This window comes from Microchirus variegatus (genome assembly GCF_963457635.1).
Source record: "Microchirus variegatus genome assembly, chromosome: 8".
Lineage (NCBI taxonomy): Eukaryota > Metazoa > Chordata > Actinopteri > Pleuronectiformes > Soleidae > Microchirus > Microchirus variegatus.
Window position 1 is genome coordinate 8546096 of NC_139809.1, and position 24097 is coordinate 8570192.

Below are 24097 nucleotides of genomic sequence, written 5' to 3' on the forward strand. Positions count from 1 at the left end.
AGTCCTTATCAAGAACCAAAGGCAGTGGTGGTGAAATTGCCCTGAACTGATAAACTCCTACAATGCTAAATTAAAAAGAAAGAAACATCTGGAATGTTTATATATATTGTGATTTTTGTTCCCTCTTTTTTAACATAGTTAAAACATCTTGAATCAGTCTGTGGAATAGCCAAAGTGCATGATGTTAGCGAGAAGGGGGGGGGGGGACAACTTTAAAATGAAACCCGTTTCATGGCTGTCATGTGGTACACTATATATCCACTATAAAAGTGAAAATCGGATTCTTATTTTAATATTACAAACACCTTAAATTACAATATTCTTCCTATGTGTATTTCAGAAAAACAAATGGTACAGTAGGTCTTTAAAAAAAAAAGTCTATGAATCCATCAAAGCGTAAAGGGCCATTTGCATGTAGCATCTAAAAATGCATGGACGAAGCCAAACTAAGGCGCTTGGGGGTCGCACAATGTCACACCTGAGATTTCTTTCATCCCGGTGCAGAGTGGATGCTCCCAGAAAAGCATATGCATCACTTTTTTGTGCACATCCACATTTAAAATAATTAATTTGTGCATTCAAAAGACGCTAAATGCGAATGGCCCCCTAGGACTGACCGGCTTTTTATCTCTTCCAGTAAATGTGCTCGCGTTCTCCAACTGAGCCAAATATATCCGACATAAAATGCCTTGATAAAACGAGCACTGAGACTCGATCTTTCGTTCCTCTCTCCTGCGGTTTTCGGCATTGTTGTACTGCTGCGGCAGCTGTTTGGTGTCTCTACAGACAGTCGTACATGCGCAGGGTGCGCTCCAGTTGCTGAACAACGCGTTGGTAGAAAGCTATTTGCTCCGTGAGGTAGGCCTGCATCATGTCTTTGAAGTCCACCTCTCGCTGCTGATGGAAGTGGCTCATCTCTGCCTGGAGGGCAAACCCAACCGTCCGGCAGCGTTTCCTGATCCCGTCGGCCTCGTCCTGGTCCATCTTCCCTTCGTCAGTCATCCGCTGGCTCTCTTTCACCTTTGCGAAGGCGCCTGGGGGAAGAAAGAAAATAATTGTCTTTAATTAACTGGAATAGTCTGATTACAAAGGCTAAATGTTAAACCGGTGATCATTCCCTCACTCTGGTATGTAGTGATGCAGGTTGTTTCAGTTTGACCAGGGCAGGTTTGAGATGTCAATCTGAGGCGTTTGAGAGTTTCGGTTTCGTTTCTGAGGAATTCATCCTGCCTTTATCACGCTATATTGCAGTTGAATTTAATTTGTGTTGCTCAGTAAAACAGAAAACTACATCATCATATACAGTATAACGGCAACATTAGCGTAGTTGTCCCGGGGGGAATTGAAAAGAACAAAGGGCCATCTGTGTTCCACTGATTATCCAGAGCAACAGGGAAACTGACACTTTTATTTCGTGTGTGGGCTCATGACTTAAACTGTGTTACACAGATGTTGTTTTAAGTAATTAAATTAAGTCATTCGTGTCTAATAATGAGACGTCAGACGATGAAACATCACAGTACGACGTCAGGGTGTTAACAATAGCTATATGGTGTCACAGGAAAGCTGTAACATGTGGCTGTTGGCTAATGCTTTAATTGCTCTTTGGGTGTGTCTGTATTACAGGATGACGTGCCTTATTATTGCAAACAACTGACACGGTCATGGTATGCCAAAGTCTTCTCATTGCAGCTCCGACATTGTAGCTCCCAACTTCCAGAAATGAACGACACTAAAGCTGCACACTTTAAAGGTAAAGCAGGTCCACACAGTTACTTGTTCACTTGGCTGCTGCTGCATACCAAACGTCTAGTCAGAGGAGGACAAGTTGTAACCACATCTCACCCACACTGCCATGACGTCACTTTCCATACATGCAGAACATGGAGGCCTAACGGTATGTCGCCACACTACATGTCCCATCAAATTAGTGAGTCTGACTCAATCTGATATATCCTGAGCACACACACACACACACAGATTCCAGTCAGACACTGATAATCAGATAATCGCAGATAATCGGGCTCGCAGGACTAGTTTGGACAAGTTAGCCGCTCTGCCACACTGCGCAGGTCTCCTCTCCCTTCACTGCGTCTGTGGGCTCATGCCGACCTGGAGTTTGCATGGAATTCCTGGCAAACGTCTGTTTTTGAGAGAAAAAAGTCTTTGGTGCTGACCTACATTCACGTATTCTGTTTTCCACATGAGGGGAGAATGTGCATGATCACATATAAGGAAAAATGCTTATGGTCATAATGGATGTGTGTATGGGGAGGGGAATAAGTGAGGGAGGGGGGGGGGTTACATATTTTTGGATCAACTATTGCAAAATCCCTCGCATAAACATCTTGATTCTTGCAGCTTAATATGACAAAAGTAAGTAAATACAAAGAAAACTGTACAGTTTCCTTATGGTTAAAAAACTTTTGGATCAGCCGCCAGAAAATGTCCTCACATAGACATCACAGACAGCTTGATGAATTCGTCCTTGTGGCTAAATCTGGTTTCTAACTTGACACAAAACTACAAAACACATGCTGCAAAAAGAAAAGAAAAGAAGCTGTGTATGTTTCTTACTGTGTTTTAAACCAATCCCTCTTTTCCACTAAGGTCTTTCTGCCTTTCTTTCTTTCTGTCACACCAACAATTGCTGTGTGATACATGGCCAGGGGTCTGGAAAGTCACCAGATTTGTTTATCTTGCTCAACCAGACCAGATACTACATGCTTTACGGCTTAAATGTGAAAGGTTCATGTGGCTGTACTGGGCAGATACTATACTCCAAAGGGGATTGAGAAGGGGTCGGACGAGGATGTGAGAAGATGGAAGGGAAAGGAACGTGTCAGTCTGAGTTTTTCCAAAAATCAACAATGTGTTCTCTCTTAAATATTGTCCATGTCCAAATCCACTTTTGCTCATCTATCAGAAAAGGTTAATGAATCATGGGTGTGTTTTGAGTTGAACATACAGTAAACCAGATCACCATCTTCCATTCACTTTCAAAGCACTTTCGTCTATTTTTTCAGATACTGGAATTAACCTCAGATCGCCCGCTGTCTTTAGTTTAGAAGTCCCCACAATGTCTGACATCTGTAAGTCTGGTTTGTTTCTAGTGTCCAAAAATGTGGGGGAACTTGGAACTTAAAGGCTTGTGTCTTTAACTTTGGTTAACTTTGTGGGTACCATTGTTAATCTTTGTTGCGAGCTGTCTGATTTTATTATCTGACAATATTAAATTATTTGGCTTGTATCTTTACAGGAAATGAGCTACATAACTAAAGCTATTACTGTCGTTGTTATTTATTGCCAATTCAGATTGCTTTGTGTGTCATAGCACAGGAAGTTATTTATTTATGTAATTATTAGGTTCTGAGCGCACAAAGTGTGGAATATGGATACTGGAATTGTTATTATTTTGTGTATTATTATTATTTTATAGTCCAATCCACACTCAGTCTTATATTCTATTTCATCTTTGCATAATCAGCATCAATCGTCACTAATATACCTGGGAAACTGGATCAAGACACAGGAAGAAATAATGAAATAGTCAGTGAACTGATGAGATTCCTTGTTGATCATTGCTGATGTCTCAAAAAAAGTGAATGAAAATATTGGATATTAAGTTAGGTTCAAAATTGGCAAAAACATACATATATCTTATAATGTTTCTGTATTGTGATCCAACCCCTGGAATTCAGCCTGTGGTGATCTTTATTTAAGAGGTTTAAGATTTATTCAGATCGTTTGTAACTCCTGTTTCAAATCCTTCCTCCTTTGTGTCAAATTCACTGAACTTAACAATTGAACTTAATATTTGCTTATCTCCTGAGGCTGACTACGGCCTACTGTGAACAGACTGTTGTTGTCCCCTCACAATGATGACATTTTCATTTAAGACCATGTTGAATCCCTTAGGTTAACTATTAGATCACTATTAGATTAGTTCCCCTTAGTGACAACTGACTGGAAATGAAAGAACTGGCTTGTATCTTAGTGGAAGTTGTGACACTCGTATAACGATTCGATTGAAATGTATTGTAAATGTCACATTGTGATTTATTCTACGACATGTAAGTAGCGAGATTTAAACTTGTTGAATGGAGAGAAGAGGGGAATAGAGAAAAAAAGAGGAAAGCAAGCAGCTAAAAATAGAAGAGGGAAGTTTTATAGAGAAGATTTGAGGAGAGACGGGAAGAAAAACTGAGACGCTGCTTTGAGAATGCATGACAGGGTCAAGAGAACTTTGCAATATCTGCCCGTGTTTAAAGATGGCCTTAAAAGCCTTGAGGATACGCAAACATAAAAAACCCCTGCTGAGTAAGCAAACAGTAATTATGTTTACAGCTAGAGTTTATGTCCTTAACTGGAATGTGCTTAGAAAACTGATTTTAGCCATCTCAAGTATCCTTTGTCCATCGCGGCACAATTTTCCACTTTTATTTCTAATGACTTCAGGGATGAGCAATGTTCAAAACAAAACCACCCACTCCAGGCTGCACAGGGAATTGCCAGAATTACCAGAAACCCTTACCAGAAATCAGGCCACTTCCTCTGTAAGTGACATCCTATGTTGCACTCGGCCACTCTGTTTCTGACAAAGAGTCCAACTGTTACATATTCTCCAGATAAATCCATTAACCAAAGCCAAACAAAAACAGATGTTTGTGTCAACAATCACTTCAATTACCTGCTTCACATTTACACAAATCCACGCTTGTATCAGCCATGTTAAACATCTGCAGGATATGGTAATGCTAATGCTCTTGATGGAAGAGTTGCCAATTTATCAGGAAGTTTCCTTGAGTAGCAAAGAGCACACTGTCTAAACTTGCAAGACTGATTTTATTGGTGCATGTTTTATCCCGTTTTTCTTCAAAATGAGAATCCCTCTTTATTGTTTGTCATGATTATGCAGAAAAATGTATTTTGATGTCGCTGGGCGGTTCGCACGCCTACAGCCACACAGATGGCTTCTTGGAGGTCTAGGACCGGTATGTTGCAGGAATTAAATCATTCTTGCAAGTTTAGACAGTGTGCAAGAGCCTCGTTGCTATACTCAATGATTAATGTTTTCCCCTAGATGCACCTGTCTTAAGAAGTGGATGTGCAATGTTTTTTTCCTGTTTTTATTCTGGGGTTTCCAAAATTTGTATAAAAATTACAGTTGTTATTGAAAACTGGACTAAAAATGGATTTTCAGATGGAAATGACCCAGCTCAGGTTTGAAAGCGAGGGTTTTTCTGCTTCTCCAAGTTCCCCCCCGCCAAAACGTTATTTCAGAACATAAACATTTAAATAATTGATAATAACTCGAGATGCTGTGATCTCATGACATCTGTCTAGGCAAAGGCTGTCTGTCCTGCTCCCAAATGTGGTAATAACTCCTAAACCTGCAGCAATGTTGTCTTTTGGCTAAACTTTGACGAGCTTCCTGTCTGTTGCCCGTTCCCCTCGCTTCTCCCTATGTCAACTCATGAACCCCTGACCCTGACTGGATAAAGTACTGTGGAACACTTGAAAAGATTCTCCAACATTTACAGGAAACGATATTCGTGAACAGTATCTGTCCAATACTGGTCAAAATTTTTTGGATTAGATATCAGAAGAAAAAGTGATACAAAATACAAAACAAAAAACCTCAATATACACAGGCAAAATACGTGGACTTAATCTGGGATAAAAGAAGAGAAGAAAAAACAAAACGTTCAAGTGGAATTTTGTAAAAAAGAAAGATATTGATATCGATGTTGGAGCCAAAAACATGGTGGAGCCATTCCTAACATTTACTCTCAGTCAGTATGTTTACATCCACAGTTTAATCAACATCTGATTAAGACAGGCAATCGGACAACTTGCTGAGTCTGTATGTCTGACTCCACCTCCGTAGGTGGTGCTGTATCTATAAAAAAATAGTGCGTATTGAATCAGTTTCCTGGAGACCTTTAATTCACATACTTCTGTATGTTTTGTACCTGCTGTACATGTTCATTGTGATACAGATTAGATCAAGCTTGGCTCTTGTGGTTGCTGTGAAGAAGAAAGGTGCCGCCGCCGCCGCAGTATGATTTCCCTTTTTTTTGTGGTTAATACACAGTCTCCTTCTACTTTCAGGTCAAAGTCCGGGGGAGGAGAGCAAGTCCAACTCAGGTCCAACTAAGCATGTGCATGCAGGAGTAATCGGACTATGAATCGCATTATCCAGGTATGTTAGTCTGACTAAGACTACAGCTCTATTTTAATCAGACTACATGACGTGCGTGCATGTAAACACACTGACTGACCAAACAATAACGCTCAGCATGTTCTGTCTGTTTGATGACAACTGGCAGCATGGATTTAAAAAGAGGTACAAAAGACATTTTAGTTCCCCTTGACAGAATCAGAAGCATTTTAAATGACAAAGATTTTTACCATTATCCGAACATGAATGAATGTATGTTATTGCTCTCATAACAAAACATAACACAATGAAATACTAGAGAATGCAGTGCAAACAACACTCTCCTCTGAGGGATATCTGGGGCATCTTGATGCCAACCACAAGCATCTTGTCAGTGTTACCATGGCGGGAGCTACAACTGGTGAACACCCCGAGGTTTTTATGACAGTGAAAACTTCATTTCTTTCATGGGAACAGAGGAACAAAGGAGATTAAATTTTAGTTAGGGGCTGTTTTAGCTACACTTAAGCTGCACTGGAGGGGGGAAATGTCCCTATCTCAATATACAGAGCCAAAGCAACAATTTATCTGTAGGCTAACTGATGAACATGATGCCAAAGAGCGAACTGAACAAAACATCAATATACATGACGGACTTCCTTCATGTCAGAGCAAGCTCTTGGAGAGCAGAGGCTCAGGAGATGAATTGATGAGAAGGTCAGGGGTTTGATCCCTGGCTATAGCTTCAGACTGTGTCCCAGACACTTGACTCCAAATTGCCCCTGACTGACAGCTGTGGCGGTACTGTGTGAGTAATGTGAATATAGGGTGACTATAGCATAAGACTGTTTAAAGAAGGTGTAAACAACACTGAGCTGTTGAGTCCAATATACAGACGTGCTTAGTAACCATCCTTTATCTAGCTTATCCCATCTAACCCACAATGTGTGGCCTCGAAACAGGCATCAATATTCAGAAAAAAATACATTTATACATAAAAGCAATGCAAGGTTTCCAGTTAACTGCTTGCATGTATTTTGCTAGTAGACGATTAGGCTGACGACTCACACAAAGCCCTCAGCTTGCCTGGTTGACTTAATGCTGGAGGGAGAAAGTGTGAAACATTCAGCAGTGTTATATTTTTAGACTGCATTTAGGAGCAGTAGACCAAAAAAAGCCATCATGGTTTCTAAATGTTACCATTCTCACATTATGCATACTACTTTTAGCCATTGTTGTTAATATAAATATACTTGTTATATTAAGAGGGAGGTGTTGCTACTTTCATTAGTAAGATGATTAACCACAATCCTTTTAGACATTTAGGGCGCTTTCACACCCTATACTTCGATTGCTTTCACATATGCATATTTCTAAAGGAACCAAAATCGACCGCGAAGACCATCGGCACCGGAACCAGACTAACCCCCTGATCGCACTGGACGCGTCACCGCCACGGAGCGTAAGCATCGTGGTCACCCGAGCTGATCGCTGGCTCGCTGAATAAGGCTGGCTCGCAAGGCAGCGCTCATGGCAGCGATTCCATAACGCGACTGGTGGGGATTGACGCTGGGCAGAGGACTCCGCAAAACCATGGTTCTGGCGTTCCACGCCCGGTGGAAATTTGGGGTAATCCTGTATCTCATATCATACCCATAATGTATAAAACTATACCGTACCAAAGTAGGGCAGAAAAAAAAACGTCCAGGACCTGCCAGTTTGATTTGGTGTGCACGCAAACAAACCGAACCAAGGGACCAAACACGGACGGCGCAAAACCACAACGCTGGCGTTCCGTGCTGCTAGCGCCCCCGGTGGAAATTCAGGGTAATCCCGTATCTCATATCATACCCATAATGCATTAAACTATACCGTACCAAAGTAGGGCAGAAAAAAAACTTCCGAGACCTGCCAGGTTGATTTGGTGCGCACGCAAACGAACCGAACCAAGGGACAAAACACGCTTGGTGCGCACCAAATGCTGTAGGTGTGAAAGCAGGCGTCACGCTCATGACTCTTCCAGTACCAACACTCTCTGCCAATATGTGGCCAAGAGTCTGTCGACATCACGTTTAGTAACGGCTCAGCTTGCTTGGAACCTCACCAGAGCAGGCACTAAGAAAAGTGCCAGGTACTATTGCTAATTGAAAAGCAGTGTAGTGTAGTCCTGTGTAGCTAATGACATATTTTGTCATCCGTAATAGCTATGGCACCGGTGTTTTATAACATTTACCGGCCTCCTCATTCATCTTAAATACAATAATGTCTCACAACATGTGTTTTTCTCCAGTGGGGGCAGGAAGCTGAAGTGGTAAAAAACTGGATTCTTGGAGACATCTGTGATCTGCTTTAGTGTGAAACAGCATTGAAAAGGGCCAACACAGACAGGAATGCTGAAGCATTTGGATTAGACAGTGTATGTGAAGACGAGGGCCGAGCCTTTGTCAGGATTTATGAGTGAGCAAACAGGAGAGAAAGAACGTTTGCTCTCCAAAGTCACCACCCTCAGCAAAGGGGAGTGTAGCCAACAAAATAACATACAATCAACATTCAAAGGGGCCATAGCTGGGTCAATACACTCTTCTGGAAACCAGAGTGTGCTTTCATTAGAATGTTTTTTACAGATTTCATTCTGTGGACTTGTTGACAATGTGCTATTTTGTTGTTTGTAACCAGTTTATGGAATGTTAATCAGTACCATATATGTCATGTATCATCCTGTAAAACATCTGGTCACTGCTTGGTAAAGAATTAAGAGAATATTGAGAACTGCTCAGAAAAATATATATACTTTTGCATACAGGCAAAATCCAAAAACAAATAAAGCGGAACATTTCCTCAGTAAAGTTTCCCTCATTCCTTCAAACTGACACAACGTGTGGTTTTGTACTGTGTTGCCATATGGGGGACAACTCACCTTTTGTCCAGATTAAAGTCTGGCAGTTCAAGCTGGAGACATCCCAAGGGATCTCACTCATTTTCAAACTGAATAGTGCAGATCACACAGGGTTTTAGCACACTGTCAGCAGCAGCTAAAGGGCTGTAAAGACAAGCACAGCACTTTCTATACCAAGAAAATGAGTCATGACAAAAGCAGAACAAATAAAATCCTGGTGCATTTTATCTTGGAGCACAGAACATTTGTTTTTGGTTTGGGATAGTGTCATTCACACCCTTGTAATTAAGGATTGTTAACTATAGTTATTGTGCTGTGGCCTTTTCTAACTAACCCACAACTTTGAGTTTAAACTAATGGAGAAATTCTTATTTTTATTGGTCAAGACACAATGATTTAATCGTCAGGATTGCCTCGTCTCATGCCGATCCAATGCCTCAGATTTCATCTAACAAAAGTGAACAGGTTATACTGATACATGTGGGGAGGTTTGGTTTCACTGTATTGTGTTCCTTATGACAATTGTGACTATTCAAGAGGTGGTTTTGTCCGCTAATAGTGGGCTGTTGCCAGGCAAAAAAAATGCACTGAACTTATTCCCCTCTTAAGGCCACAGTATACTTCTCCGACTGCGTAATGCGTTATCCAACTGCGTAACCACGGAGACCCCTCAAGCCTTCATAGTTCTCCATCGTGGTGCGCTACGCAAGGTTGTTGTGCTTCTTGCTACAGTGAGCAATGGCGTCCGAGAGAGAAAGACTGTTGTTGTTGTGTCCCGGAACACAGTTTTAAGATCATTTGAGGCAAGAAATTGGCCATTTAGAGTCTAAACATGTGGTGTGTGTATTGAGATATGACGTATTTATAGTTTAGCAGCGACGTTGTCGAAGGTGATCAGCTCCGTCTCTGTGGACGCTCGGTGCGCACACAGTGGCCGGCACAGGGCAGCATTAGCTGGGCCTCTCCTGAGGACCAATCGCAGCCCTTGCCGTCTCCGTTGTCCCTTGATAAAGTGACGGACACTTAAAAAATATTTTGTGCAGCCGGAGACGCCGGAGAGGCTGTCGTAGAGGGGTCTCCGTAACCTACGTAGAGCACTTTACGCAGAAGTATACATTGGGCATTAGTGTGCAAAGATTTCCAGCTGCAGATTACAGTGTTGCATCCTGTGTGGCGCCATATCAACAACAACAACTGTGTTAGCCACACGTGTTGTTTGGAATCCTATTTGCTTTTTGAAGCAGGGGAAGAAGTCGTCTTCAATAAGTGGAACTATTTGGTATAGAGTGATTCAATAAACGTTTACGATCAAGATTAATGCAGAATTTCAGTGACCATAATAACCTAAAAGTAACTGTAATAGGCAGCTATAGGCAGTACTTCTCACATCAGCCTCTCACGGAAAAGCCTCTGAGGGCCTTTATTCTATAACAATGCATTGTAATTGAACAATTAGAGTAAAGTATTTTATTGTATTCAATGTATATCAATGTCTAGCGCTGGCAGTGGTTCAAAGTGATGCACTGTACTATAAGAAACCCAAGACTCTGGACCAGACAGCTTTACTGTGATGATTGAAACCAGGGCAGCAGCATAGACACACAATCACGCTATGGATGTCCTTGAGGGAAACAGAAGGGGAAAAGAAGAACGGAATACAGGTGAATCTTTTAACTGAAAGCCAGCAAACGTAGAGAGAAAATGGAAGACAAAGATTTATGGAGCACATGCTGACATTTCCCCCCAAATCTTCTCCACCCTACGCCCACTTTATCAATGCAATCATTGCCTAACACCATCTGAAAGACAGGTAACATTCCTGCAGATCAAAAGCTCTCCAGGAGATGTGGAAAAAACAGCTTCTATAGGGGAAAGTCAGACAGGGAAAAAAGCGATGAAGAGAAAGGAGGAGGAGCACAATAAAAGGTTGACCTCAGTTCTGCGTGTTCTGTGTTGCCACAGCTGTATCTGGTTCAACACAACACAAGTCACATCAAGGAGAGTTTTCTGGACAGGCAGAGGGAAAAGGTCTCTGCCTGAATACAAACATTAGTGCACAACCTCCTCGTGAACGATATCAAATACCAATGTTTATGTGTATCTTATCCCATTTCAAATATCAAATAATTATACTGACATGTCCATGTTGAGTGGTTTGAATGAACAAGATAGAATGTAATAAATTACAGAGCCAGGCTGTTTCACCCTGCTAAGCTAAGCTAAGCTAAGCTAAACATCTCCTAGCTTCAATATTCTTCTGCTCACTGTGAGCACATTTCATAGCATCCATCGCCGCCATCTCGTAAAATGCTCTCCTGTTAGCCTACCTCGGGCTATTTTGGCATCCTGGGACACAATAGCTATCTACAGTCTTCACTTTTATCATTAACACAGGTGGAGTAGAGGCTAGTTGTGTGACATATTGCCTGATTTATGTGTTGTTTAGTAAAGGAGAAGCAGCGTAGTATCACCTTGGTTGTGTGACATCAGCTACCGGAGCTCGATATGCTACATTTGACCTTCACCAGGATGGATTTGGATTAAATTTTCAGGAAATGTCCGCAATGGGACCAGGAACAAATGATTCAATTTGGGGCGTGATCTGTACATGCTGCGCTCCAGCAGGGTGTATTTTGTAGTCGCCTTGGCGGAGGTCTGCGCTCTCCGAGTGCTTTTCTAGTTGACCAGGAATGTGCAGGAATTAGATGTTACTGGTCAGAATACCAACAAATTAACAAAATGATAACCTAAGATGTCAACTCATAGTCCAGACAAAGGATGTGCTACGTTTGAAAAGAACATAGTAAATGTACTGTATACCACCTCCTCCCTTTTGTGTCTCCCCTCCTAGTTTTAATCATGTTGCCCTAAAACAAGACAACTTCTCCAAAAAAGGGTAAATGCTATTGCACTTTTGTTAACTTGTCGTATGATAAAAAGTTACTTTAACAAATAAAACATTTTTACTTCACCTGAACTGTATATAGGTTTAAGTCTGAAAACTGAACTACCTACAGTACATGACCTCAAATCACCCGGCCTGATTAGTAATATGAATCTTTCACAATTTGTCTGACTTCGATATTATTCAGATGGCTTAGCCTTTCTCATTCCATATTGGGTGGAGTATCAACATGCAACTAGCTGAACTGGATCCAAATGAACTATGGTAATGAGGTACAGATGTATGAAGAGGAGAATAACCTTTACTAACAGCATTGTTCCTCATAAAAAAAAACATTTCTTCCTCCTGTGCCAACACCTGAATACTGATAGTATTCAAATCAGGAACGTTTCAGTTATAGGACAACAGTGTGTATTTATGATTTCATGTCAATCTGGTTAATTATTAAACACTATTATGCTACTATGGAGACTTTAAAAAGCCAACAAATCCAGTATTTTGATTCACTTGGTGGGAAGTACTTCACATGTAAGACAGCAGCTCAATAAGTATTAAGGGTATTTGGCATTAGGATCGCTGCACATTACTTTTTGACCACACACCACAACAGTGACAATAAACATTTTCCCTCAACAAGTTGTCACAGTAAAAAAAACACTGTGCATCAAGACTGTCAAAACAAACACATTTAAAGACTGTTTTAAGGATCATGACTTTATATCCTACCATATATGTTTGCTATAAGCTCAAATGCTGCAGATTAATTGGTTCAATTTAATATTTAAAGTAAATCACTTGACCACACCCCCCTGCAGTGCTCCCTTACCAATCCTTCTACAACCCGCTTACTCACAGCTTAACCTCAGATTATTGGGGTTTAGTAACACTTTCATCATATTTTAAACCTACTGACCCAACCAAAATACTGAATAAGGAGGACCATGGTCACAATGTTCAACCTGACAACACACGGCAGTCCTTACCACTGTGCCTCTCACTTCATGGCTGCTGGTTCATTTATTCTACAACACAACTCTTACCTCATCAATGTAATATTAATGGCCGTTTTGTTATATCTCTCCTGAGGTAAACAGTTGGATCATATTCAGTCTCTAAAGACAGCCTCAGTTAGCACTTTGTCTATATAGGCAGACAGGCTTTTGTATGGAGGTTTATTGAATGTGACGCTCATGTTATCATATTCTACTGACGTATGTAAAGTATCTTTTATCTTCAATTATTTTGTAATTTACTTAATAATTTAATCAGTACAGGGTTAGTACTAGACCTTCTCTTCACATGTTATCGAAACCCATCAACATTTGTGATGGTGTAATTTTATTTCTTGCCTCTTTAGGACCTCCTTTTGCATAAACAATAACCTAGTCAGGACCAGTAGTACTCATGGAGACCAAAACCTACACTCTTAGAAATAAAAGTGTTAAGTAGAACCATATAAGGTTCTTCAGCTTGTCATCATAGGAGAACCCTTTTTGGTTCCAGGTAGAACCAACCCTTAGTGTTACCAAGAACCCTTTTAAAACCCTTTATTCAGGAAAGGGATTTTAAAGGGTTCTCTGGATTAAAATGGTTCTTACTGGAACCATTAGTTTTACAAAGAACCCTTTCTTTGAGGAAAGGGTTTTTCAGAAGCAAATGGTTCCAGGTAGAACCTCAGCCCTTGTAGAAGAACACTTGTGGAACCCTTATTTCTAAGAGTGTAGTCCTGATAAGGTAGAACGTCATTTCTGAGGAACTGGTTAAGATCTGGGCCAAGATACGAATTGTGGTTAAGGTAAGGGATAACCCCTTGTTTAGGTCGTCAAAATGAATGTAAATCAATGCAGTGTCTTAAGAAGAATAGTTGCGCAAACCTGCGTGTGTGTGTGTGGCGATTGAAAGGGAGATGCTGGAGGCCAAAACTGACCTAATCTGTCATCAACAGCAAAATAAATAGCGCAGCCTGAGAAACAAAACATGATCACTGGCCATCAGCTTAGTCTGATCCCATCACCACCAAACACATTGTGTATTATTCTTAACTACAATCGAGGCCTTTGCAATGCTTTCCCAGAGCAGTAGCTGTTTGTCCACATTCTTAGATACCACAACACCATGCAGGACAAGCAGATGCATAGTTTCACTTGTTATCATTGCTGTGCTACGTCCGTGTCCGAGGATTTAGCTTCAGCAATAATCTGTAAGAAACTTGAGGGGCCTTCTATCCTCAATACAGATATATTAGGTGTGAAATGAAAACTCCAGAATGTGGCCAGATGTTTGGAAAAACAAAAACTGGGTAATAAAGTGTAATATTTAACTATGAGCCGATTAGGGCGTTGAGTTAAAATGTGAATGTAGCTGCAAGAATGAAAAAAGGATGTAAGGCTGAGAATGCATCCAAACATCTGTGGGGATTTTATTTTTCCACCATGTTTACACATATCTGTTTCCACTTACCACACTTTTCACACAAAGAAATTGGAATACAAAACATTAATAAATTGAAACTACACATATATGGGGTCATTACCTTTCTGTAGATGAATAATATCGGGGAAGTTGGCAAGCAGGCCTTGGTAGAGTGACAGCTTGTCCAGCATCTGGAAGAGGTCATACTTAGGTTGCTCTGCAAACATCTCTCCAATGTTCTCATAGGTGCGGCCTGTGTGCGAGATGGCGTTGTTGAGGGCATCTGAGCTGTGGGGAGGGTCCAGCATAAAAGCCTGGCTGATTGACTGGAACGCATTTCCCAGTCGCTGGAACTCTTTCCTGAACCCACCCAGATGTTTACGCACAAGCTCTGAGGCAACATGTGTGAGCTGCATCACACTGTCGTCCATTTTCTTCGCACAGTTCTTGAAGGTGTCGACCCGCTCCTCTACATCCTGAAGGTCCTGGTGCTCATTAGGAATCTGGAGGGTGAGCATGAAATGTGCACCCACCATCTCATCCTTCTCCGCCCGTCTCTTGCCGAGTTTCCACTGCTTGTCGTCACCACACATTAGAAAATGCTCAAAGCCTTCGTACTGGGAAAGGACTGGGTGACTGGTCATGTGGTTCATCCACAGTATCAGTCGTCTCTTGCGCTTCTCGATAAAATCTTCCTCGAATCGCCCCGTGGCCTGCTTCTCGGGCAGGTGGGGCACAGAGATCACAGTGAACTTGTGCAGTAAGCGGTTGTACAGCCAGTCAAAGTGTTTGTAACGCCTGTAGACGGGATGCCCCGTGTGACTTGGCGTGACCCGGTATGAAATGTAGGTCTTGATGCCCTTGAACTTTGTTTGTTTTGTGGGGTCTTCAATGGAGCAGCAGAAAGGCTGTGGGTTTGCCTTCCAGCCGGGCCCCAGAGGACTCATTTCGATGGTGTATGATTCAGCTATCTTTGCCATCATGGGCACATCACCCAGTACAAATGCTTCCACCCCTGAGCGAACAAAGCTGGAAAACCGATTCAAGTTTCTGCCCACCATACTGCCTTTCCTGGAGCTGGAGATGCTGTCCTGTCTCTCCATGTGTGGTTTGGCTCGGTAGTGCACGTTTGGGTTGTTAGACACTGGGCTTCGATGGGCATGTCCATTAGCCCCGGGGCTTCTGCTATAATCAGCATCCTCCACCACTGTGGACCTGTCATCCCAGTCATCCCAGTCATCATCATCATCATCATCATATGGTTTCTCCAAATGAGGAGGGGTGATTGGAATAGGGGGGAAATAGCAGGTGTCCTTCTCTAAAGAGCCTGCTGGGCTGATGGAGCAGTCGGTCACATTGGAGTTAGAGCGAGTGCGAATTATTTCCACATAAGATGCTGGGAAGAGACCCCTCTCCCCTCGGCTGTTTTCCCCCTGGAACCAGCCGTCGACTGACTTCTCATCAAAAATAACCAGTTCCTCATTCTCCTGGATGCTGATCTCCTCTTTGTTTTCACTCAGAAATGTGTAGATGGCTTTAGCTTTTACTGACATCCTGATATTAAAGTCTGTCCCAAAAAAAAAAGCTGAAATTTCTACATGCACATAGTGAGTATAGTGATGCTACTAGCTTGATGTATGCAGTACTGGAAACACGTAACACAAGCTCACTGTAAAATTAAAACTCATATCAAATTACATGTCCACTGTTGGATCAGGTGAGCAACAACAGCACAAGATGACCTTCATGTAAATTTAATGATGTGGTTCTTTAGAAACACAGGCAGCGTGAACAGTTAACGTAACAGTCAAACGATTACTTCATTTCAGTCTAAATTTAAAAGCCTGTTGTGACCACTAGCATCCTCAGCCCATTGAGGCTAATGCACTATATGCGCCTTGTATTCTACGCTAACAGATTTAACAATAGCGTTTATACTATAACAGCGTTATAAAGCATTAACTCCTCCATAACAGAGATCAACATCACTTCACTTCATATCACGCACTCAACAGGTTCCAAAAACAAAACCAATATCAAGGATCTCCTCCAACAGCAGCAGCGATGCAGGTTTTAATCCTCAGAAAGTGGTCACTGAAACCTCGGACACTTGCTTCTCATCGCAGAGCCCAGCAAAGATCCTTGACGAAAACATTTCCAGGACTAATTGGTCTAGCGTGAGGAGAAACAGAGGCACGAGTAATGGTATCCGTGTGCATTTTCAGCCTGCCTGCTCCACATTCCCCCCAGACTCAAACTTGCTGCGTTTTCCTTGTAAACAGGTCCCTGCGCATCTTCTCCTCGAGCCTTTGAACAAACACGCGAACAATCAAATCCTACCCACGATCGACACGCATCCGGGGCTAACTGTTGTTTCATACGGTTTATTCCTGTGCGCGCCGCAACAAAGTAACTCTTTCCATGACGTTAGGCTTGGACAATTGAATGCAAGTTCGGCTCTTTTTTTTTTTCATCAACTCCTTTATGGTCTTCGACCAGAGGAGAAGTTAACTCAACATCGCCCTCAACAGGAAGAACTGAGAATAACCACAATACAAACCACAAGGCTTCAAATAATGATCATGTCCCCTGAAATTTATGAAATCAAAATATGCCAAAGTACAAAAAAATGGCCTCACAAAGTCTTATCATGTGTTTATTTATTTTAACTTAATTTTTTTTGTTGTTGTTAATGTACATCTTTCCATATGTTTTTATAACGCATGATCTGCTGTAAGTGTTGTTTATATTCTTGCGTATCTCAAGATTACAGTGTTGTAAATGAGAAGTTTAAAATAAATATATGTACTTTTTGGGGGGCTATTCTTATGTCTCCTCCCTGTGTACATAACTGCTCTATGGAACCCCGGGATAGTTTGCTGCTGTTGGTCGGCCAACTAAATGTTGCGTGTGGTGGGAAAGATGACAGCGTGACGCCTCAGCTAAAGGAGCAGCAGCCGTGCTAACACCATCCCCGTCCAAGGTATCTACCTGAGTAGCTGATGATTTATCCGCTGTTGTCCGTCCACACTAACTGCACAGTTATTAAAACGAGGTCGATAATTATGCGTGTTTGATAAAACAGAAACGGTAACGCGGCGTTTGTCGAGTCGGCGTAAACACAACTGTGTGCTACAACATTTAGCCTAATGCTAGCTGCTAAAATGAACTGGTATCTTCTCGGAAAGTTACTGCGTTAAACCATCCAAAACAAACTGCGTCATACCTACTAGTCAAAACTACAGTGACACGTATTTGTAATTCAGTTTTTAACCGGTCTAAATTACGTCACATATATCCGTAATTAAGTTTTTACTCGTCAGAATGACTTAACGTGTACAACGTCATACTGGTCATAATTAACTTGAATTGTGACTTGTCCTAATGATATCAGAAACTGAATTGTAGATATCTATAATGACAAACCCCATACACACTGTAGTTAGTAAAAAAATAATTTAAAAACTGCATATACAATCTCATACTAGTCACAATTAAATTACTTTTCTAAAGCAATAAACAGTAAAGAAAAAGGCAAATATGTCTGTGAAGGCTTTCCAGAGCATTCATAATTGTTTTTTCTTACCATGAAAGAGCTCAATGGTGCAATGGAGGCTGGGACTAATACAACTCCAGACCAGGATTATGATTAGCTATGAACTGTTTAAACACTCTTTATATTTTGTTGGGGGATGTCCTTGGTCCCTATTACTACATATGGGATGCTAGGATGTTTGTAATATAGAAGCATGTAGTGGTGATGACACTTTTTTTTTTTTTTTAAAAGGAAAACATCCATCCTGGTCTTCACATCAGCCCATAGCATTAACATCTGCTCTTTGTACTTTAATGGAGAGAATGGTTTCGAATAGCTTTATTTTAGTTGGTTTATTTTCTTGAAACAAGTACTTTGAAATATCAAAGGCAGTGGTAAGGTTATGAGAGTTTTGTGTTCGGGGCAGCTGCTTAATCCGTTCTCTGCAAACTGGACAGGGTGCAGGCAAAGTCCCTGAGAATCCACTGTAGAGCTTTTCCAACATTTTTCCCAGTCTTACTTGGTGCAGTGGGAGAATACCCTCTGAAAATCAGACTGAGCAAATTGGGGCTACACTTATGGGCTAGGTTTATTTGCCTCAAGCACAACTCTACTACAAAATTACTATTGGAGGATTGCTGGGGGTTGGAGGGAAAACCCCCAGTGCAGGGAAAGAAATGTCTAAAGGCAGCTTGCACAAAGCAACTGGTGATCTTATGGGGCCCGCCCTGACTTGGTTGTTGAAATCTTATGTTGCCTGTTCAGGGTTATTAATCATGTATTTAGTGGCCTCTAGTGAAGGGGATAATGATTCTCGGCAAGAGGGAACAAATGTTCACAAGCTACTTTTGCGCTGATTTACAGAGTCCCCATGGATGACCTGACCCGAGCTCTCTCGGCCAGCTTTGCTGTGTCCAAGGAGCACAACAGTACAGCTGCCCCCCACCCTCGGCTGGCCCAGTACAAGAACAAGTACAGCATCCTGGAGCAGAGTGAGAGGCGGAGGCGCTTCCTTGACTTACAAAAAAGGTATTACATTCTATTATTTATCCAGTCCAGTCCTAAGAATGCTTGTTTAGATAGAGAGAAAATGGACTTAAATTTCCGGTTGCCTCTGTTTTGTTTGCGGTGTAAATGGTCTCCGCTGCATTTATATTCTCGGTGACCTGGAGGCCTTTACTCCATCGTGATTCACATCTGGTTTCTGCTGTTTCTAGTTACTAGTTACATACATACAGCTAGTGCACCTTTTAGTCCACAGGGGATGTTTTTAAAAATCCATTTCTCAGTCAGGTTATTTATTTTTATTTTTTTTCTGTGTGTCTCAGTAAAAGGTTAAACTATGTCAACCATGCGCGGCGTCTGGCTGATGGGGACTGGACGGGAGCAGACAGTGATGGGGAGGAGAACATGGAGAAGCTGGAGGAGGGTGAACAGGAGCAGAATGGCACTGCAGAGGAAGAAGGGATGGAGATTGAGAGGAGGAAGCTGCCAAAACATTATGCTAACCAGGTCAGTGTTTGAAATATTATGACCCAGATGTATGTATTGTATGTATGGAGTGAGGGACACCACATAGCTTGATCTGCTATAATTGTGTTGCATTCTTCCTTTAGTCCAGCAGATGGCAGCTCAGTTTCTAGAAAACTAGCCCTGCTCTCCAGCATCAGATTGTAAAATACAAATAAAGAATATCATGCTAATGTTACACACAAACATTTTTTTAATTCATTCAAATGTAAGACGAAGTGCTGAGTTTGTTGCTTATATAAAGGTTGATATGCATCCTTCTCAGCTCATGCTGTCAGAGTGGCTGGTGGACGTACCATCAGAGCTGGACGCTGATTGGCTGATGGTCGTCTGTCCTGTGGGGAAAAGATCTCTGATTGTTGCCTCCAAGGTAGGAACTTGTCACTGCGATTTCACTGTTTTACATGTTCTGTTGCTGCAGTCCTAATTTCAACAAGATATTTACTGTAATGCCCCATGTGGATAATTGTCTGCATATAAAACCGTCAGAACCAGTTGAAATTATTCTGTGACCAACGTCTTAATGGCTTTTGAATCACTTTACATCTCTGCTGATTTTGATGTGTCATCTTCCAGCCCTCATGGAAAGTCTCACACTAGTTTCCAGAATTGATTAACTTGGGGCACAGAGGCAGACTCTTCTCATTTGAATGCAGTGTCACAGCTTTACTGAACAAGTGTTTTGTCAGGATTGCTGCTCTTGACACCAATTTCTTGTAAATTGGTGCATTCCTGGTATCGAAGTGAATGAGTTGAGTTGTGTTAATCTCTCTTCTCTGAACAACCTCGCACAGTCTTAATAACGTGTGGGAAAAGGAAGAATTTTCCCCGATTGTGTGATTAGAGAAAGCAGGAAACCAGAAGTGATTTAATTATAATAATGCTCATGAGATGTTAATTTATGTTTGTAACGTGCAAATTGAGTACCATATGAATCATGCAATTTGTGTAATTTGAGCATGAGTCGCTATGTGAACCAGTGTAATCAAATAAATGTGCAGCTGCATAAACAGTTCTATATGACTACAGAGATGTAATGCTATAATGCAAAAACAAAAGGGGTTTGGTGCTGTAAATGAAGTGTTGAGGAAACTGAAAAATGAGAAGTTTCAAATGCACGTTTTGCATAGATATTGCATATTGCATGGAGCCACAGTGCCTCAGTACTCAATGGGAAATAAGAGAAGTTGACACGCTGATGCAAATATGTATCATGTTTGTAATTAAATCAACAGACGTTCTGCTTTGCTTTTTTGTCTAACATTTCACCTCTTTTGGGGCAAAGTGAGACAAACAAAGTTTGTCACAAAGGTGAAGGTGATATTTACTTCTTTTTGGGGGGGTTATTCTTGTTTTTAAATTAGTGTTGCAGTTTATTAGTCTTTAAAAATGCTTGGAAATACTTATCAGTATGAGATGTGGATTACTTACTAACTGGAACAACATGCCTATCCTGTCACACTGGCCCTGCGGTTTTCCTCTCTATCAGGACACACAAACCTGTGTTGTTGTAGTGCCACTAACACTCCACACCCTGTGATGCAACAGCCATCTACAGTATCAGACTGTGTCTACAGTCAACCAGCTCCTCCGTCAATATTTCACAACTCGATCTCGCTGATAACACATTTGTGACACTCCACTGCCAAGTGGAAACTGAGAATTTGTCTTAAACATAAGGAACACGTGCTGCAGAAGACAACTTTACCAGAGTTCCTGTAGCTTTGTGGGAGCTTCATGTCACTTTTGCTGCATCAACTCTGATGAATGTGGGAATCACCTAGACTGAAATCTATTGTATTGATGAAGCTGATCCCAATTTTTCTCATTACTCCTGCAAATAAAATCAGAACGTTAGGTAAATGCTTAAATATAATACCCCAGGATATGAATATAAACATTGATATACTGTATTTAAAATAGGGCAGGGCAATAATTCAGTATCATACTTGTACTATTAATGCTTCCACATAGATATCTGCTTTATTTTGTTTGTTTTATTTCTTTACAGATTTATCCAAATCATCAACCTATCAGTACTGTAAATCATGTAGATCTAAGTGTAAGGTTTAGAGCTGGATGTATGTTACTCAAGTCAGCTTTCAAAGCCATGTGTTACATAGCTACATATAGATAAGGATGACCATATGGCCAATCATTAGAAATACTATGAAAGAAAAACTCATTCACATTCTTTTTTTTCTTATGTTGTTTCTATTTTTGTATAAAGACATGGCAGATGGCACATCTAATCCGGTTTAACTGATGCTGCATGGATAAGCTAACAAAGCAGAAGCTATTGTCTCTTTCATCACGTATCGTCTTCTGTTCCTGAATGTTTTATTTTTTTTATTTTCTGAAGGGTTCCACTGCAGCGTACACTAAAAGTGGTTACTGTGTGAACCGTTTCCCCTCCCTGCTGCCTGGTGGGAACCGACACAACTCTGCCATGGGAAAAGGTAAGTGGGCAGCATCAATCTGGAGGACAGTTGTCCCTAAAATGGACATAAAAGGGTCTCACCAACAAAGTAATAAACTATATTTGTCCACAACCTTTATTCCATGAGAAAGGTAGTGTTGCGCTTTCCCTCCATCACTCATGATATAAAATGCATCACATAGTGTCACCACAAACACAAACTAAAACACCCAGTATAGAGTTGAACATACTCTCTCCTTCACTCCTTGAGTGAGGAAAACTTCTGGTTTAAGTCGTTGCATATTTATAGTCATGGTTTTCACCCTTTTTATATCGTCAGTAATATATTTTGATTAAGGAAATTTACTCTTGCACATCTGTAAATAGTTTTCATGTATTTCCTCGATGCAGACTACACAATCTTGGACTGCATATACAGCGAAGTGGACAGAACATACTACATCCTGGACGTCATGTGCTGGAGAGGCCACCCGGTCTACGATTGCCCAGTAAGACTGGCCTCGAGTCCTAGAGCGATCCAGGAATGCTTGTCTAATTGCTTAAGTAACAGCGTCTGGGCCACAGATGTGCATTTTGACCATATTGCCCATCTCATTGGCTCAGGATTGGAAATAGGAGTTTTTTGTTTACAGGACTTGTTTTTCCTCATCAACAGACCGAGTTCCGTTTCTACTGGCTTCAATCCAAAGTCCAGGAGACGGACGACCTATCAGAGATCGCCAAACGCAACCCTGTGAGTGTCAGCCAGCGGAAAAGTGTCTTTGCACTTCTTACCCTAGTTTTCTGTACTCGGCATTGTTGCTTGAGACATGTTTATTTAATCTTGTGCTTTTGGTGGTTTGTGTTTGACTGCTGCTGCACCTTTTCCCCTCATGTGGGGAAAAACGCAGCTCTGAACTTGAACCTAAACGTCCTTAGGGGAAAATGAATGCCATTGGGGGAGTAATTACAGACTAAAATGATTATTACACACAAATCTTGAAGATTATGGAGCTTGAGTGAACTTCAAGTATTAGTGTTGCCCAATCCATGAGATGCAGAATCAGGCTTAGATCTCACCATTGCAAACTATTTGACTGTAGACAAATTATAATAATCATAACTTCATGGTGCTCTTGACTTTGTTTGATCCAACAGTTTCGGTTTGTGAGTCTCCAAAGCGCAGACTGCACGACAGAATCCATTCAGAAAGCCCTGGCAGCTGAGTACAGCTTCAACGTAAGAACAAATCTTTGCCTCTGTGACCCTTTTTTCAACACCTTACTCTGCTGAGTCAGAGTCCCATAACTATAAGTCCATTAACATATTAAATGTAGTGTACATTATACCTCAGTTGGTCTAATTCTGAATTTGTGGCTGCAGGTGGACGGTCTCCTCTTCTACCACCGACAGACCCACTACACTCCTGGCAGCACCCCACTAGTTGGTTGGCTTCGCCCCTACATGGTTACTGACATCCTGGGTATCGAGGTCCCTGCAGGACCCCTCACCACAAAGCCTGAATATGCAAGCCACCAGCTACAGCAGATCCTGGAACACAAGAAAACATCGAGCGAAGTCCGCCCGGCCAACAGAAGCGGTGGCTACGAGTTAGAGTACCTGTCTACGCCCAGCCAGGACGGTGGCGATTCTCCGAACTTTCAAAAGCCAATAAGAGAAGCAAACATGGAGGACTGAGTGGGACGCTGAAGAAAGAGCTATGCTGCATGTGTTTTTATTTTAGGCTAAAACATTGACGTCGTTTCTTATCTGCTGCAGATAAGGTCACCAGTGGCAATTAAGAGTAAGAGCGTGCAGCAGTTAAGTATTTGATCAAGTGTTATTTTGCTGCTCTGCACTTTTTGCGATCTTTAAACTGATCTCGCGTACAGAAAAGTACATCTCGTCTCCTCGCGTCTATTCGCCAAAACTCTTATTATGAGCAGCATTAGTCTGTGAGCTGCTGTGATGGATTATTGAGGATTCGCGCTTGTAAGGTGAGATGAGCTGACTGTTCAGACCGATGTTGTGATCTTGCCGAACAGCAGTAGCGATTATTTTTTAAAATTAAAAAATGTAGTTTGTTTAAAATTGTTGAGAAGGTATTTTAACATGTTTATTTCTAAATAAAAAACTTTTTATCCGACAGTACTCCTGTTGACTGTGTTCTTGAAGGTATTTAATTGAATTATCTGTTAGTCTAGATTTTACGAAAGGTAAGTCTAACTTAAATCTTA

General features: G+C 41.4%; 2 protein-coding genes across 2 annotated transcripts; one reads left to right on the top strand and one right to left on the bottom strand.

Moving 5' to 3' along the window:
• Positions 1–780: 780 nt before the first annotated feature.
• On the bottom strand, positions 781–15929 carry snx33 (sorting nexin 33; the record flags this gene model as incomplete). Its single annotated transcript, XM_083894415.1, has 2 exons — positions 781–1034; positions 14498–15929. 2 exons carry the CDS (start codon positions 15927–15929, stop codon positions 781–783), a joined length of 1686 nt encoding a protein of 561 aa, XP_083750541.1.
• A 1357-nt stretch (positions 15930–17286) lies between these two features.
• Positions 17287–23999, top strand: snupn (snurportin 1). The gene is made up of 9 exons (XM_083893224.1): positions 17287–17359; positions 18776–18940; positions 19240–19423; positions 19707–19811; positions 21804–21900; positions 22272–22369; positions 22537–22614; positions 23019–23099; positions 23244–23999. The coding sequence occupies exons 2-9, from the start codon at positions 18783–18785 to the stop codon at positions 23556–23558; spliced, it is 1116 nt and encodes a 371-aa protein (XP_083749350.1). The 5' UTR covers positions 17287–17359; positions 18776–18782; the 3' UTR covers positions 23559–23999.
• Positions 24000–24097: the final 98 nt, after the last annotated feature.

Bases quoted from the DNA above. Each gene is read 5' to 3' on its own strand.
- snupn (XM_083893224.1), top strand. From the start codon at position 18,783: ATGGATGACCTGACCCGAGCTCTCTCGGCCAGCTTTGCTGTGTCCAAG. The intron at 18,941-19,239 runs GTATTACATTCT...TGTGTGTCTCAG, and splicing joins TTCCTTGACTTACAAAAAAG to TAAAAGGTTAAACTATGTCA. The intron at 23,100-23,243 runs GTAAGAACAAAT...TTGTGGCTGCAG, and splicing joins CAGCTGAGTACAGCTTCAAC to GTGGACGGTCTCCTCTTCTA.